This window comes from Cygnus olor, chromosome 3 (genome assembly GCF_009769625.2).
Source record: "Cygnus olor isolate bCygOlo1 chromosome 3, bCygOlo1.pri.v2, whole genome shotgun sequence".
In the NCBI taxonomy this organism is placed as follows: Eukaryota; Metazoa; Chordata; class Aves; order Anseriformes; family Anatidae; genus Cygnus; species Cygnus olor.
In genome coordinates this window covers 56993974-57008710 of record NC_049171.1, presented here as the reverse complement: position 1 = coordinate 57008710, position 14737 = coordinate 56993974, and the positions used below count along the sequence as shown (strand labels likewise).

Below are 14737 nucleotides of genomic sequence, written 5' to 3'. Positions count from 1 at the left end.
AATAACTATTTATAGATTTTAAAAGCTAAAATACTAAGTGCAAATGGTGACCCTAACCTCTGCTATAATAACTTCCATAAACACTCACACTAATTTTTGCTTTGCACCCAATACCCAGTGGTTACACCAGAGTATGGCTTACAGCCAGCCTGATCCGAAGACCTCAACCAGCAGACAAGGTGCACCATGCCTAGGTGAGATGCTCTGGTGGTTATTTACCTTCCCTTACAAAACAAGGAGCCAGCTTTCCAATAGCCATCCCGCCTATTTCTAGCTGTGATTTTTTTTCAGCCACTTATTCCACTCTGAATTTAGCTCATCTCTCATCTTTTAAACATAAAACTGTGAGCAGCTTCTTGGTACCTTCCTTATGCACCAAACCAGCTAATTTTTGCAGCCAGCAATTCCAGCTGTCGTTCCCGAAAGTTACGCAGCTAAAGGAGGGGAGCTAAGAAAGACCCGGGCAGGACCGGGCGAGGAGCACACGCACGCACAAGCACTCTCACACACGCACACTCACACCCGACAGCCCCGATGCTGTTAGACAGCGGCTGCCCTGCGCCCAGCAACCCGGGGCAGCACGGCGGCGGCCTTTCCCCCCATAGGGGTGGCCTGGCGACCTCCGCGGGTCAGCGGCCGGGCCGAGCCGAGCCAGGCCATGCCGAGCCGAGCCGAGCCGAGCCGAGCCGAGCCGAGCCGAGCCGAGCCGAGCCGAGCCGAGCCGAGCCGAGCCGCGCCGCACCTGCCGCCGGCTGCCCGCCGCGGCACAGGACAGCAGAGGTCGCCGCTGGCCCGGCTCTGGGCCCGGCTCGGCACGGCACGGCGCGCACAAGGTGCTCCGGGGCTGCCCCCGCTGCGAGTCCCCGCCGCCGGGACCCCGCGGTGCCCCCTTTTGCCCCCCAGGGGGGTCCCGTCCCCCCTCTCCCCCCGGCCGAAGCCCTGCACCGCGCCCGTCGGGGGCCGTCGGGGGCCCCCCGCGAGTTGTGGGGCGCGGGGCAGCCGCAGCTTGCGGGACGGCGGCTGCCAGGGTTAAAGGAGAGGGTGGGAAGGGATGGAGGCTGCGGGGCGCTCCATTGCCAAGGACAATAAATCGGCTGCCCTGACGTGTTTTGCTTAGCCCCGGGTGCTCCCTTCGCCGTGGGGAGCGCAGGGCCGTGCTGCGCCCCGCTGCAGGGCTCCGTGGGTGAATCGGAGCTTGTGCGGGGAGGCGAAGAGCACAAAGGAGGCTTTCAGGTGCTGGCAGCGGCGCTCGGGGGAAGGGAGCGAAGGTAGAACGAAAAAAAAATAATACTAACAGCACCCCCCGCCCCCTCCCCGCGGAGGTAGCTCGGCGTACCCCTCGCTGATTAAATGCAGGCTGCCGTGCTTTCTGACACTGCCCCGGCATCTGTCGCCGGCAGGCGCAAGCAAAGCGGCCCCGCCGCCGTCGGTGCGCGGAAAGTGCCTGCCCCGGGCTGCCGGGGGCGGCCGGGCCCGGGGCACGTCCCCACGGCGGAGCCCCCCCGGTGCCCCAGGCGGGACCAGCGCCGTCCTGCAGGCGCCGTTCCCAGGGACCCTCCTCGCCTCGGGCCAGAGCGGCGTCCCAGCACGGCACCCCCGGGTGCTGCCCCGGGACCCCCGGCTATGCCCCCGCGACCCCCGGGTGCTGCCCCGGGACCCCCGGGTGCTGCCCCGGGATCCCCGGTCCCCGCCCGCCGCCACCCCGGCCCCGGGCGGATGCCTGCTGCGGTGGGCATCGGGGCTGCCTGGGTCAGACGGGGCGGGCTCCCTCCGTCCCAGGGGCACTAAAACCGTCCGAAATCTCGGGCCGCAGTCCCTGGGCAGAGCCGGCGAGCCGGGACGGTGCCACCGCGGTGAGCGGAGGCTGGAGGACCCCCCAGACCCCCCCTCGCCGTCGCTGGGCTTGCTCTGCGGTGTTGGTCCGTCCCGGCGGTTCTTGGGGAGGGGGCTGCCCTCTCCGTCCTCCCCCGGATCGCTAAGCGGTGTCCGAGGGTGGAGAAAGGCGCTCGGGGCATCGCGGCCAAAACCAAAGTTACCTGTCGCGTCATCCTGCTTTCCCTTTGGGAAGTGCTAAGAAAGGCAGAGCTCCCCTTTACCGCACATTAAAATAAAAAGGAGCACACGCAGGTCTTCCCGGAGCCGGCGCTGCTCATCCCGGCGAGGTGAGAGAGCCCAGAAGGGGCTGGGAGCTCGCCTCCATCACCCCTCCAACTCAACCAAACTCCCGCAGCAAATCCGCTCGGGCGCGCCGCGGGCGCGGGACTCGCTTCCTAGCGCTAGCAAAGGCGCCGGGGGCACACGGAGCTCCCGAGCAGGTGAACGGCACAACGAGAGGAAGCAGAAGTTATCAAAGTATAAATCTCTTCGCACTTACTTCTTCCCTGTCGCCGTACCCTGGAGGCGTGCTGGCTGCCAATGTATTCCATAAAGTTCAAAGTGATAAAAAACCAAGAAAGCAGTCGCAATTGCATAGTAACCCTTTGAGAGTTCGACTTCTCCTTTTCGTTGGTTTTGTTTTTTCCTTTCCTTTAAAAATAAAAATAAAAAAATCGGGGTGCTAGGCGGCAAGGGATGAACACAGCAGCAGAAATACCTGCACTGAGATCCAAAGCTGGGCTTGGCTGGGCTGGTGGCCTTTGCCTTTTTTTTTTTCCTTTTTTTTTTTTTTTCCTTTTTTTTCCCTTTTTTTTTTTTTTTTTTTTTTTTTTTTTTATCCTTTTCCTCGCCCCTCCGCTTTTCCCTATTGCACTTGGAAGCCGTCCGGCCCGCTACCTGCCGCAAACCTCAGGGGGGTCTCAGCAGCGGAGAGGAGCCGTGCAGCCGCCGCCGGGGTCCATGCCGTGCCGGCGGCCGGCAGCATGATGTGGGGGCGCCGGGGGGTTGCGTGTGTGCGCCGGGCGGGCGAGGTGCCGACAGGACGGACGGACGGACGGACGGCCGTGAGAGAGAGAGGAGTGTGCGAGGGCGGGAGCGCCGGGGGGGGGCAGGAGGAGGACCCAGCCGCGCCGCCGCCGCCGCCGCCGCTCCGGAGCAGCCTCGCTCTGCGCCGCGGGCACCGCCAGCCGCCGGGCGGGCGCAGGTGGGCCCGGCCCCCCCCCGGCGCTCCCGCCCGCCGCCGAGCAGCCCCCGGGCCGCCCGCGGGAGCCGCTCCGCTGCGGGGCCCCGGGGGAGAGGCCCCGGGGCGGGGCGGGGCGGGAGGGGGCGAGCCCGAGGCGCCCCGCACGGCGGGGGGAGGCTCCCCGAGCCCGGCCGGGCCCCCGCGGGGCGGCTGCGCCCGAGCATCCTCCGGCGGCGGCGGGGGCGGGCGGGGGGCGGCACTTTGTCCGCGGGGGGGACCCGCACCGTGCGGCGCCCCGACGTCCCCACAGCTCGAAATGGGGATGGGGAGGCGGGTCGGGGTCTCCCGTCCCGTCCCGAGCCGTGCCGAGCCGAGCCGTGCCCCGGGGGTGCCCTCCCCGCCGCCGCCGGGACCCCCAGCGCAGCCCCGGCAGCAGGGGCACGGCTCAGCCGCACCTAGGCGAGGCACGGCCGGCTGTCTGGCAGAAGGGTATCGCGTTTCCTTTCTGCGGCAAGGGTTTCTTTTTTGGGGGAAGGGGGACTTTGGGAAGGGGGAAACTGGCCGCTTGGCTGGACCCAAGCTCGCTTTGCCGCTTGTCTCAGCGGCTATCGGGGGAAGAGAGGGGGGAAAGCCGGATAAAACGGCGCTGATGGCATCAGGAGCCTGGGCGGTGTGAGGAGCAGCCGCTCGATTTGTAACTGTTCTCGTCGGCCTCTCCCCCCCCTGCCCCTCTCGGAGCTGTTAAATATCTGCACCATAAAATGTGGGGGATTTAAAGGTCTGTGGGAGGCTCCCTTTGAAAAGGACTCTGGGGAAAGTCTTTCTAATCCAGGATACTTGAGCCGGATGGGGTGGGATTGCCAGAGAGGCATAAAATAAAAGTAATTCGGCAGACAAGCTGAGGGGCTACGCTGACACGAAGAAAGCCCGTTCGCCTCGCTGTCGGGTTTTGTTTTGCTGGAGACTGAGACTTCTCATGTGCTGGTGCGTGTGTGGAAATGTCGGAGCGAGCCAGGCGAGTGGCATAAATAAACAGGGCTGCGGGGAAAGGACGGGACACGCGTGTGAGCCAACCTGCAGCCAGCCAGCCAGCTCGCTCGAGCAGCGTTAGCACCAGCGGGCAGAGAAAGCATGTCAAAAAATAAACGCTCGGCGAGAAACATAAGGAAAACATTAAACAAGCAGGGAGTGCAGTCCCTCCCCTCGCCCTGACAAAGCGCGGCTGAGAAACTCCGCTTGCTGCGCCCCCGGCCCTGCCTGCCCGCGTGTCCCCGCCACGCGTGGGGTGCAGGAAGGGGAGAGGGCAGGGGGGACAAAAATCCCTGCCTTGACCCGAGCTGGGGTCTCCGACGAGGCAGAGCGAGAGGATGCCAGAGGGCCGGGCTGCCTCCCGCGAAGCTCTCCATTAGGGGAAGGAAAGCAAAAAGCAAAAATAAGAAAAAAAAGCCAGCGGCAATAACAAACCAAACCCATAAACAGTTACTGCAGCCCTGTGATAAAAGGCGAAGATTTATATTGCTGAAATGTGTGGAAGGAGCTCGTTCCAGAGCGGAGCTGTGCCTTGGTGTCGTGCTGCCCATGCCGGCGGTGAGCGATGTTGGCCAAGTCAAGGCCACCAGCAGCACAGCCCACAGGGGCCTTGAGGTTCCTGAGGTCAGAGCTGGCTAATGGGGTGTTTCCGTGCCCATCTCGGGGCTTTGGGCTGGATGGCAGAGGTGGGGAGCTGGGGGAGCAGCTGGTGGCCCAGGGCGGCTCCGGGAAGCCAAGGGTTTTGGAGCCCTCTGTTTTACTGAACTGCACGCAACCGGAGACCCTAACATCAGCTAGGAGAAGTTTCTGAAATACTTTTTTTAAAAATAAGTATCTGTTAATCAAAGTGCGTGGTTCTTTCACTATTGCAGTAACTACCCAGTGGTTTCTCTGTGCAACTCTCTGTAGCTGGAAAATGGTATATTTAGTTTTTAGAAGAGCTAATAACTTGGGGGAAAAAAGAGGTGAGCTCAAGATGCTCGATTATGTCCCAAAATAAGACTTTAAGATAATAATATTCAATTAATAGCTGTTATAGTGCTTGCTTAAAATGGCACTCTGGTCATAAAAACTAGCCATGTGAACAGGACAGCTGAATGCTAACCCTTTGTCATTCTTCTCCAGACTGGAAATAGTTTGTGTAAGTGAACAAAAGGGTTGTTAATTTGCCTTTTCAACTCGGGAAGCATGGTAAAGAAGTAAAGGCCTTGGATTAGTTCTGATACATAATTTGGAAATGGAACAGTGTCATACATAAGATCCTTATTTTTCGGTTGCTGCTCCTGGTGCAGATCGCACAGATAAGACTTCCAGCACTGAGCATCGCCACAGATGCGGGTCAGTAATGCCTGCCCAAGTGAGAAGGGCTGGAGGACTGGAGCCCTCATCCTGCGTGAAGGTTGCACAATCCAACACATTCACTATTTGTTAATTACTAACAATATTCTTGGCACTACCCAGGACCCCAAATCATTACAGCCTTTGCCCCAGTTTTTTTTTATTTTTTTTTTATTTTCCCATACAAACTAAGAGGCAGGCATGGAGTGGGGAAGACATGCAGGGAGGCACACATACAGAAGAAATAACCCAAATCACATATACACGTATGTGTATGTGTGTGTGTGTGTGTGTGTGTGTGTTTGTATTACTACTCTTTTCCACATTTCCAGATCTGACAGTTGTTACATTTCTCTGTTATGTTTCCTAACATAACCCATTTGTTCTTTAGTCAAATTCAATTTAGGAGGTTAATCTTCTGCAACATCATGAGTGTTCTCAAAAGCTGTTAATATCACAAACAGAGGATTATAATTGTGTAGTCTAAATAAACCAAAAGAAAGGAACGATGTGAAATTACTCACAGTAGGTTAAAACTATGAGAATGTGTTGGGGTTTTTGTTTTATTGTTTTGTGTTTGTTTTCCAAATAAAGTTGTTCCTAAGGATCCAGTCCCAATATTTTTAATAACACCTTTATGCTTTAAATATTTAAAAGACATAATGGCAGAACGTTAATAAAATGTGCAATAGGGAACAATCCTACATTGGCAAAGAATAGACTAGATGACCTAATTGACTTTTCCCATCTCCGACTTGTGCAATTCTGTAATTGTAATGAAATCTCAGCGTAATCAAAGCCTGCAGGATTGGGCCCTAAATTAGCATGTCAGTCTGGGCCAAGTCCAAAGCTTGTTGCTGTCAGCTTGACCCTTCATCAGTCCAAGAGAGGTTTGGATCTGGTCCTCTGGATGACACTGAAAGGGAGCTGAAATGTTGTTTTATTGTACAAAAGGAAAAAAAAAAAAAAAAAAAGAGTATTTTTGGGAAAAACACATGGGCAAATTCTGCAGTACAAATCTTCCAGATGCAATTCAGTTAGGAAAGTCCAACAGGAAGGCCTCAAAATGAAACTGAGAACTTTTTTTTGGCACAGAGAAAGCTTTAGCAGTTAACATGAGGATGATCAAAACCATGCTAAGTCATTGTTTCCCTCTATTCATCTATCAGTTTGTCATCTCTTGGTCTTGCAATCAGATTGTAAAGCCTTTGGGATGGAGACCAACCTCTTGTTCTGTCTTTGCAGAAGCTATGCCTACAGCAGCTCTGACCTGCCAGTAAAAATTTCAGCATTGCCATGGGATTCTCCACGTAGTTCAGGTGTAAATACTCAGCCTAGAACAGAGGTGATTAACATAAACACTTTCACGATATATGATACATTAAAAAAAAAAATGCTTTTGGACTAGAATAACTAACCACTCAGAAGGCAACACCAGAATAACTGCACAGGTCTAAATTCATGCATCAATTTACACAAGTGTACTTTTCCTGTGGTGACAGCCCATGAGGTGAAGTAAAGCTGTGACTGGGTAAAACTGGAGGATATGAGTAACGAGCAACAAAGGTTTCACAGGACTCTGACACATTCTTTTGTTCAGGCATTGGGTTCTCTGTGACTCCAGTAGTTGGGAGGACGACTCACAGCACCTTAGAAGCCTAGTTGCTTTCTCACTTTGGCTGTGGTTCCAGTGAGTTTCTTTGGTAGGAATGTCCCCCTAAGTAGATCCCACACTTGCCCAAGTGACTCGCTCATTCCCACTTCCTGGGCTGTGCTGGCCCAAGCATTAGCAGTAGCACACTGGATTAAGGAAATATCTGGCTGAAAAAAAGTGAAATCCCACAAAAATAAATAAATAAATAAAAATAGAAACGGTTTTGTTCCAGCACATTTGGTTCCCTGATCTAGTTCAGCATGACAAGCCAGGAATAAAAAGCCTGATGTGTAAAACAGACAGTAAGGGCAGGAAGTGTCTCAAAGGGGTCCATGAAGCAATCACACTACCAAAGATGAATTCATAGTTGCAGTGTCCTTCAGAAAGGCAGGGAGTAGAAAAGAAGCCTGTCTTCTCATGTGTGTGCTCACCCCCTAGCAGGAGTGATATGCATATAGTCCTGTGTGCATGCAGACGAACAGACAGGCCTGAAGAAGGACGATGGTGCTCGGTGTGGAGCTCCTGTGCTCCAATTTCAGCTGTTCTCAGCCACCACATCCACTCGCCAGGAAGTCCTGAGGCAGTTTAGCTCAAGCTGATCTGAAGGCTCCTCTTCTGAGCTTCTGAGGTTGCTCATGCCCCGGCCCAGCACCTTTCCACCTCCCTCAGTCCCAGGCATGGACAATTCCTCTGCCGAGTTCCCTCACAAGGAACAAGCTTAGAAACACAGCAATAATTAATAAAATAAAATTACTCTGCCTACAAAACACCATCTCATTTTCTTTTAAAACACAGGGTATTCCCCTGGGAGGAAGGGCATATAGGCTCTATGGCTGCGGGGTTTTCAAATCCAAGATTTATAAGACCAGAGAGAGAATACATGAACAACTGCAACCCCATCCTTGTACTTCAAACAGGATGAGCAGATCCCAAACTCTTTTCATTGCCTGCTATCATGCTATTGACAGGTCCTGACTCATTATCCTGGGCTGTTCTGTGTGCCATTAATGGTACATATGACCTGGAATCAATTGCATTAGATGAGAAGGTGGGACTATTTTAATTTCAGACTATATTTTACACCATGGTGTCACTGGATCAAGTACAGTCAGGTACTGCATCTACAGGATGTCTGTATGGAAAGGCAGCAGTGTTACAATCCTTGCCTTCTGTGAGCAGCCACTGTCATGACATGAGACACGGAGTGTGCAAACATGGGGTGCCCTGCCCTGGGGTAGCCCATCTGTATGGTACCAGGAGGGGCAGCAGGTCTGGCTGGGGTACTGGGTCTCTTATTAATAAATATAGGGAAACAGCAGCAGAGTCCCTCTTAAACAAGCATGTCAGGGTTGGCAGGTCTGACAGCTGTCATCACAGCTTCCCTACACCCTCTACCTCTTCAGCAGCACCACCACCCAAGCCTACCTCTGGCCTCTTTCCACAGTCACAGAGACAACACTCTCAAATGTTGTGCATGAAACATGACCTTTATGCACCTGATGCTTCCTCAGTTTCCTCATCATACTTTACAAGGAACTCTTTATCTCACTGACTTCATATGCCAGGCACCACTGGTGGATGTGCTGCCTGCTGTGTTGCAGAGCACTGTGTTGCAGTCAGGTTGTCCTTCACTAAATGTTGGTAAATGTGTCACTGATAGTTATTCTGCATGATATTTCAGTAACATATGACTGTATTGGGCCGATAACGCTGAACAATCAAGAACTTCTGTACTCAAATGCTCTTGTTGTATATTTCAAGGCGTAATCTGAAGGTCCAGAAAGACTGCAGAATGGTAGTCTTGAAGAAGGATGTTCTCTGCTAACCTCTGATGTGCCAGACACATGGTCCTCTGTTGAGGAAAATTTCTCAGCATGGACTGATGTCTGTGCCTGTGCCTGGAGAGCAAGAAGCAGATGTTTATGTTGCAGTGGCATCATCTGAACTGAAATAAACACTTGTACCTGTCATGAAGAGACCTGCATTCCTCAGTCAGAGCCTCACCACTTTGCATACCTTCAAGCATATTTCCGACTGCTGTTCATGACTGGAAAGAACTTCTCTGTATTTCAGTTCAGGACTTTATTCTTTTTCATATGGTGCTGATGGCTGCCAGTGGAACAGCAATGATTTAGCGATGTGAAGCTTCTGCTGAACTATCAACATTTACTGCATTGAACAAGCTACAAACAGACATCAGACAGTTACAGCTTGAAAGCCAAGATTTAATGAAACATACAGGCACCGGCAACCTAGGAGTAACAATTTTAATCTTTTAGGTGTATGAATTTGCAAGTGACATTAAAAACTCAACAGTTAGATGTTTAACGCCCTGAAAAAAAGAGCAGGAATAGGCACACCCCTCCAAATTGCAATGAAAACCAACATTTACCATGAACTGAGAGAGCCAGCAGAAGCTGGCTATATGGAAAAATTTAGCCCAACTGGGGTTTTCTGCTTTGTTGGATATCCATCCATGCCTGATCCAGCCAGCCTCCCCATCAGGGCAGAAAGCCATATCCTTTCTTTCAACAAATTGAGTCTGCTTTCTCCTTCCTGAGTCCACTGACAGGAGATTGTCCCTGGTGTCCCTGACCCTTGGCCAGAGGGTGGAAGCATGCTCCACGTACACCTTCAGAACGAGTGGGACTGGGGTGAAGCCACAGCCCGCACCCCCAGCTCCTGGTTATGGGACTTCAGCTGGGGTCACTCCGCCTGCTGCAGCCGCGCCACTGCATGGCAAAGGAAACCAGATTCACGGTGTCAGACCATTAGAAGGAGACAGTTTTAAGGCACATGAAGGGAAGTCTTAATTCGTCTCTCTCTCTAAGATTGCTTGCACATTTCACATTAAATGGAAACAGTCCTTATGAGCAGAAAACTGGTATCTCCTGGCTGCATGTCCTAACCACTAAGCAAAGGCATGCTCACTACCATTTCTTTTTTTTCTGTTCCTGTTTTATGAAGAAGTTATTGCACACAGCTTGTTGAGAGGGGTCCAACCGGTGGCTGGGTCTAGCTCTGCAGAGCATTTATGCTCTGCCCTGCTTGGCCTTGGCCCTCAAGCTGCTCGCCCAGGAGTCCTGCCTGGGTCAGCTCTGGGTCTCCGCAGGGCTGAACACCGAGGAGCATTCACCCCAAATGAGGAAGGATGTTGTGGATTTAATTGGGTGCTTCTAGGCTAAGCTGCTGCTGAGGATGATTCTTAGATCACAGCTTTCCACAGCCTTCAAAGTCCCTGTTTGGATTCAGCTTCTTGTACCAACCCGCTTTATGTCCTTGCAGAGTGGCACACAGTAATAGTGTTCAGGACATAGCAGAGAAGAGTTTCACTGCTCCTTACATGGTAATACCCCACCGACCTGCCTTCTAAAAGTGAAATAAAATCTCCAAATGCTTAGACTGCACGTTACTTATCTATGATAATTAACTATTTGAGAGTGTTATAGTACCCACAGATTCATAACAAGGCATCTGGAGCTGAGTTTTATACCAGGACTTAAAAAATCTTTGTTAAGAAGTTGTGTCTTCCTGGACAAATATTTATTACATCGTATGGAGCTCAGAGTGTTTTTTATCTACAACAGTAGCTTCTACAAGCATTACTGCCAGGCTATTTAACGAAAGCCAGGCTGTTTAACCATGGGGTACGGATACAAAGAGCACATGTATATGTATTTCAGGAACTCGAAAGCTAATTTTGTAATATGGAGTCAAGCAGGGCATATGGTAGATAACAGTCCCCTTTCACATTCTAACACAGGATTGAGATTTCTTAACAAAGGCAATAGAGTTGCAAAACAGCATGACTTTGTTGCAGTTAGTAATTAATGAGGTGCTAAAAGTGCCTAAACAGAGGATCCCAGACAGAGAATGCATGACTCAAGAGGATAAGAAGCCCCCCTCCTTTCAAACAACAGTGTCATTTAAATAAACAAGCAGCAACTCTCTGGGTTTGGTGGGGTGGGAAGGGTGCATTAGCAGCCATCACAGAGCCCTTCGCTGCAGCAGCATACAGAGGGGCCAGCGCTCTCCTGCCCTGGGAACCCAGTTGTGCTTTCCTTTTCCGGGTGGAGGCAGAGAGCCCTAAGGTGTGAAACATTTGTTTAATCCATTACTGGGGAGAGGGCAGATCACACTTTCATCGCTGCTGCTGTTTTTCCAGCGGGATGTTAGTCAATTCGATCCATAATCAAGCAACGGTGGTTGCCCTGAAGGCTGTTACCAGCTACATACTATGCAGGATGCAGTCTACCTGGCAGGCCCTCTTTTTTCCCTCGTAAAATACATCATTTCTGTGTTCTCAGATGAGGTATAAACCCTTGGTTTATGCTTTTTGATTTTTTTCCTTTTTGTATTTTAACAAGCGTGGGAGATTTTGTGCCATTCTGCACAGCAGTTCAGGATTATTATTTTTTTAAACAAAATCAATTCCAGTTCGAGTACTATATGAAAATAACTAAGGTTTATAAAGTGTTTGTCTCATAATGTTTACTTTCTTTCCAACCAAACATTTATAAATAGATTGAGAGAAATGTGGCAAAGCACCAAAGCCATCCACTAAAATATTTCATAAGAAACTATAATGTGAAAGGGGAATAAAGGAGCACTTTTGGAAGTGATGTTTGTTAGTGAATTCTTTTTCGTGTAGGGGGATATGATGCAATATGTCATGTTGACCCTTTGGAGTCTATGGCATACTGATCCAAATTTATTCCTGGAGGGACTGCAGTGCAGTACAAGAGTTGTATTCAGATTGAATTTATCTACACATTTCTACAGCTAATTTTTTTTTTCTTTTGATATAAGAAAACTAGTAACTGAGAGTTCATCACATGCTGAGAAGTGATGGAGTTAGTTAGTGAGAAATCCAGTTTCTGTATTTTCAAATCCAGGCATCTACAGCACACTTAAGTTTACTTTTTTTTTTTTTTTTTTTCCTCCAGGTAGGTGTCTTTCCATATTTTTCCATCCTAGTGCCTGGCAAAGAGAGAAGAACGATCATGCATGTCATGCATGTCCTTCATTCTCTCTTCCTTGTTACATATGAAACTTATGGAACATATTTGATGTCCTGTTGTTTTTCATTAGGCACATAGATATAAACCCTGTGGAAGTGTGGATGTTGTTTCCAGTGTGCTCTTTCTTGAAAACTGAGCGGCTTTTTTTCTGCGCTACCTTTTCTTCTGTTAATTATCTGACTACTACTTAATCCTTTGCGGTTCCCCCAGAGTGAGCAGTAGTGGGATCAGTAGTGGGTGCAGACCGTGGCCGAACTCTGGTGGTTCTTGTGTTGTGCCCAAGAGGACCGAGGGAGTTCAACTGAAACAGTTGTGAAGACCTCAGTAGCTGCAATGATAACGTTATTTTTGAGCTAGATGACTGATCTTCCTTTTAGAAAAGTACACACGTGGGATCTGCAGATGTTGCAGTACTGTATTGAGCTTGTTTGAATTTCCAATGCAGGAGATTTTTGACCCCAAGGGTCAAAGTGAACGATAGCTTTGTCCCACACCAGGTCCCCTATAGACATGGGTCCACTGTGGTCTGACTCATCAGGACAGACCAAAGGAAAGCAATCCTACTGCTGTTAGTTGATAAAGACAGGAGAGATTTGATTCTCTTTCCTGAAAATGTAGACATGAGCTACTATGGCTACTTCAACTTTTATTAAAAATGAAGATCTTCCTTTGTTTTCCGGTCTCAGTGACATACTCTGGTCTGAGCCCTGCAGGGCCTGGCCTTGGCTGGCACAAGGAGAGGACTACATCCCTACAGGACTGCCATGGGGGAGTTTCTGCAACAAAAAAAGAAATCTCCTGTATCAAGCTTTTCCTTAGAAATACTCTAGAGGGAGTCAAATCTAAAAGTTTATTTATCTTTAAAGTATTTCAACTGCAGTTCCCCCTTTTAAAACATTCTGTTTGCTTCCTGTTTATTTATTTTAGGCCTGTCTATTAATGCTGCATTTTTGTTTGAATGTGTTTGTACATTTTCAGATCAGATACGTGCTAATAGTACTTAAGAGGCATTACTTGGAGTGATGTGTCACTGTCACAGCAATAAATAGCCTTTGAAACCAGCAAATACCAGTTTTAGCTTTGAAGCAAACAGTCCTAGGAAACAAAAGCAAAAGAGAAAGTAAAAGAGTTTCACATACCAAAGAAATGGAGGTATGGCTTGTATTTAAGATCGTTTTCTACAGTGTTTTGTTGGCTTCAGTATCTGGTGACACACTAAGTCTCTTACATGAATAACTTGCATTAGAAATGTAACTTTGAATTGGATGTGACATCCCATCAGCTGTATGCTACTATCCTGGATGAAGGCTGTGGATGTACCCTACTTTTAAAAAGTGAGTTCACTTTTAACATTGATTTATTATTTGAATATCCTATCTACTATCCTTGCTCTGCAGTGGTCATTGGACTATTTTTAAGAATTAAACATATACAGAGATGGAGGAGAGGGAGGACTGTGCTACTTCAAAAATTATTCGGAGGGACAGTCTCTCCCGGGGCAGAGCTACCTCTCTTTAACCTCACTTTGCATACGTATCCAGCATAGCAGCAGCCTGGAAACTTTTCTGCTTTTATTTAGCTTCCACTGGTTACAGCTGCTAAATGTCTCCTGGCTTTCTGACAACAGCAGAAAACAAGCATTTGTCAGACAACCTATGAATTCAATTTTTTTTTTCCTCAAAAGAGAGAGAGAGCAATGCTCATGAGGTTCCTTTCTAGAGATTCTTCCCCAATCATTGAAGGAATTACACCCACTGCCTCGCAGAAAAGACTATCTGGTATCTGGCAGCCCAGAAACTCCACAAATTCCCTGAGATCTAAACACCAAGCAGAGATAATGAGTGGGAGGCCAGAGCTAGCAGTTGAATTTCAACCTGGTTTCACTCATCAATGAACACATCCTGGTGCAACTCTGCAAGCGGAGCCCTGTTTGTGCTGAGCCTTGTGCTTTGAGGGGATCTGTTTTTTTTTTGATGGGGGAAATGGGAAGGATGTAGGAGGAGTAGTCACCTGTGGGTGGAATTGATCTGACCACATATCTGCATATGAACTTGTCACCTGGGCAGCTTTCATAGTAAGAGAAAATACAGGGGATTTCTACAAGTGATTTGTTTGTCTAAAGAGCTAGACATCTAAAAGAGCTGAGTTGAATTGTGCCCTAAAATATGTAGGTGTCTGAAGTTAGTTGAAATAATTTCCCTTCTGCACAGCTGTGTACAAAAGAAAGTGCAGAGGGGAGTTCAGGCAACTGGTAGAGCATGGGAAATTACATTTTAGCTCACTGATATTTCTCATTTCCCAAATTATCCTTATTGCCTTTGTTTCACACAGGCCTGAGGCAATTTGAAGAAGCCCCTAGAAAGCACTGCTCACCTTCCTTCCTATGCCTGTGCCTCTGGGGGTGATGAGGGTGCATGTCTGTAGTATGGGAAGACCGTGCTCATGTTTCTCTTTGTCATTACATTTGCTGTTGAGCCTGTAGTGAGAAACTGAATGGGACATCTCTGACCTAGCAGTGTTCATCCATGTTGATGCAGGCTTTTGCAGCCCATCCTTTGCGTCTTGCCATCATTGTTCTTACCAGGCTTTGAGCTCCATAGAAGCTCTGTGGCTCCCAGCCAGCTCAGGCAGCTCTGG

The 14737-nt window shown here is 49.7% G+C and overlaps 1 protein-coding gene across 1 annotated transcript in view; it reads right to left on the bottom strand.

Moving 5' to 3' along the window:
* RSPO3 (R-spondin 3) overlaps positions 1-2993 on the bottom strand; it is a 60600-nt gene extending 57607 nt beyond the window's left edge. Inside the window, 2 exon segments of the mRNA XM_040552373.1 lie at positions 2375-2526; positions 2784-2993. Of these exon segments, the coding sequence (XP_040408307.1) occupies positions 2375-2526; positions 2784-2860 (229 nt within the window). The 5' untranslated portion in view covers positions 2861-2993.
* Positions 2994-14737: the final 11744 nt, after the last annotated feature.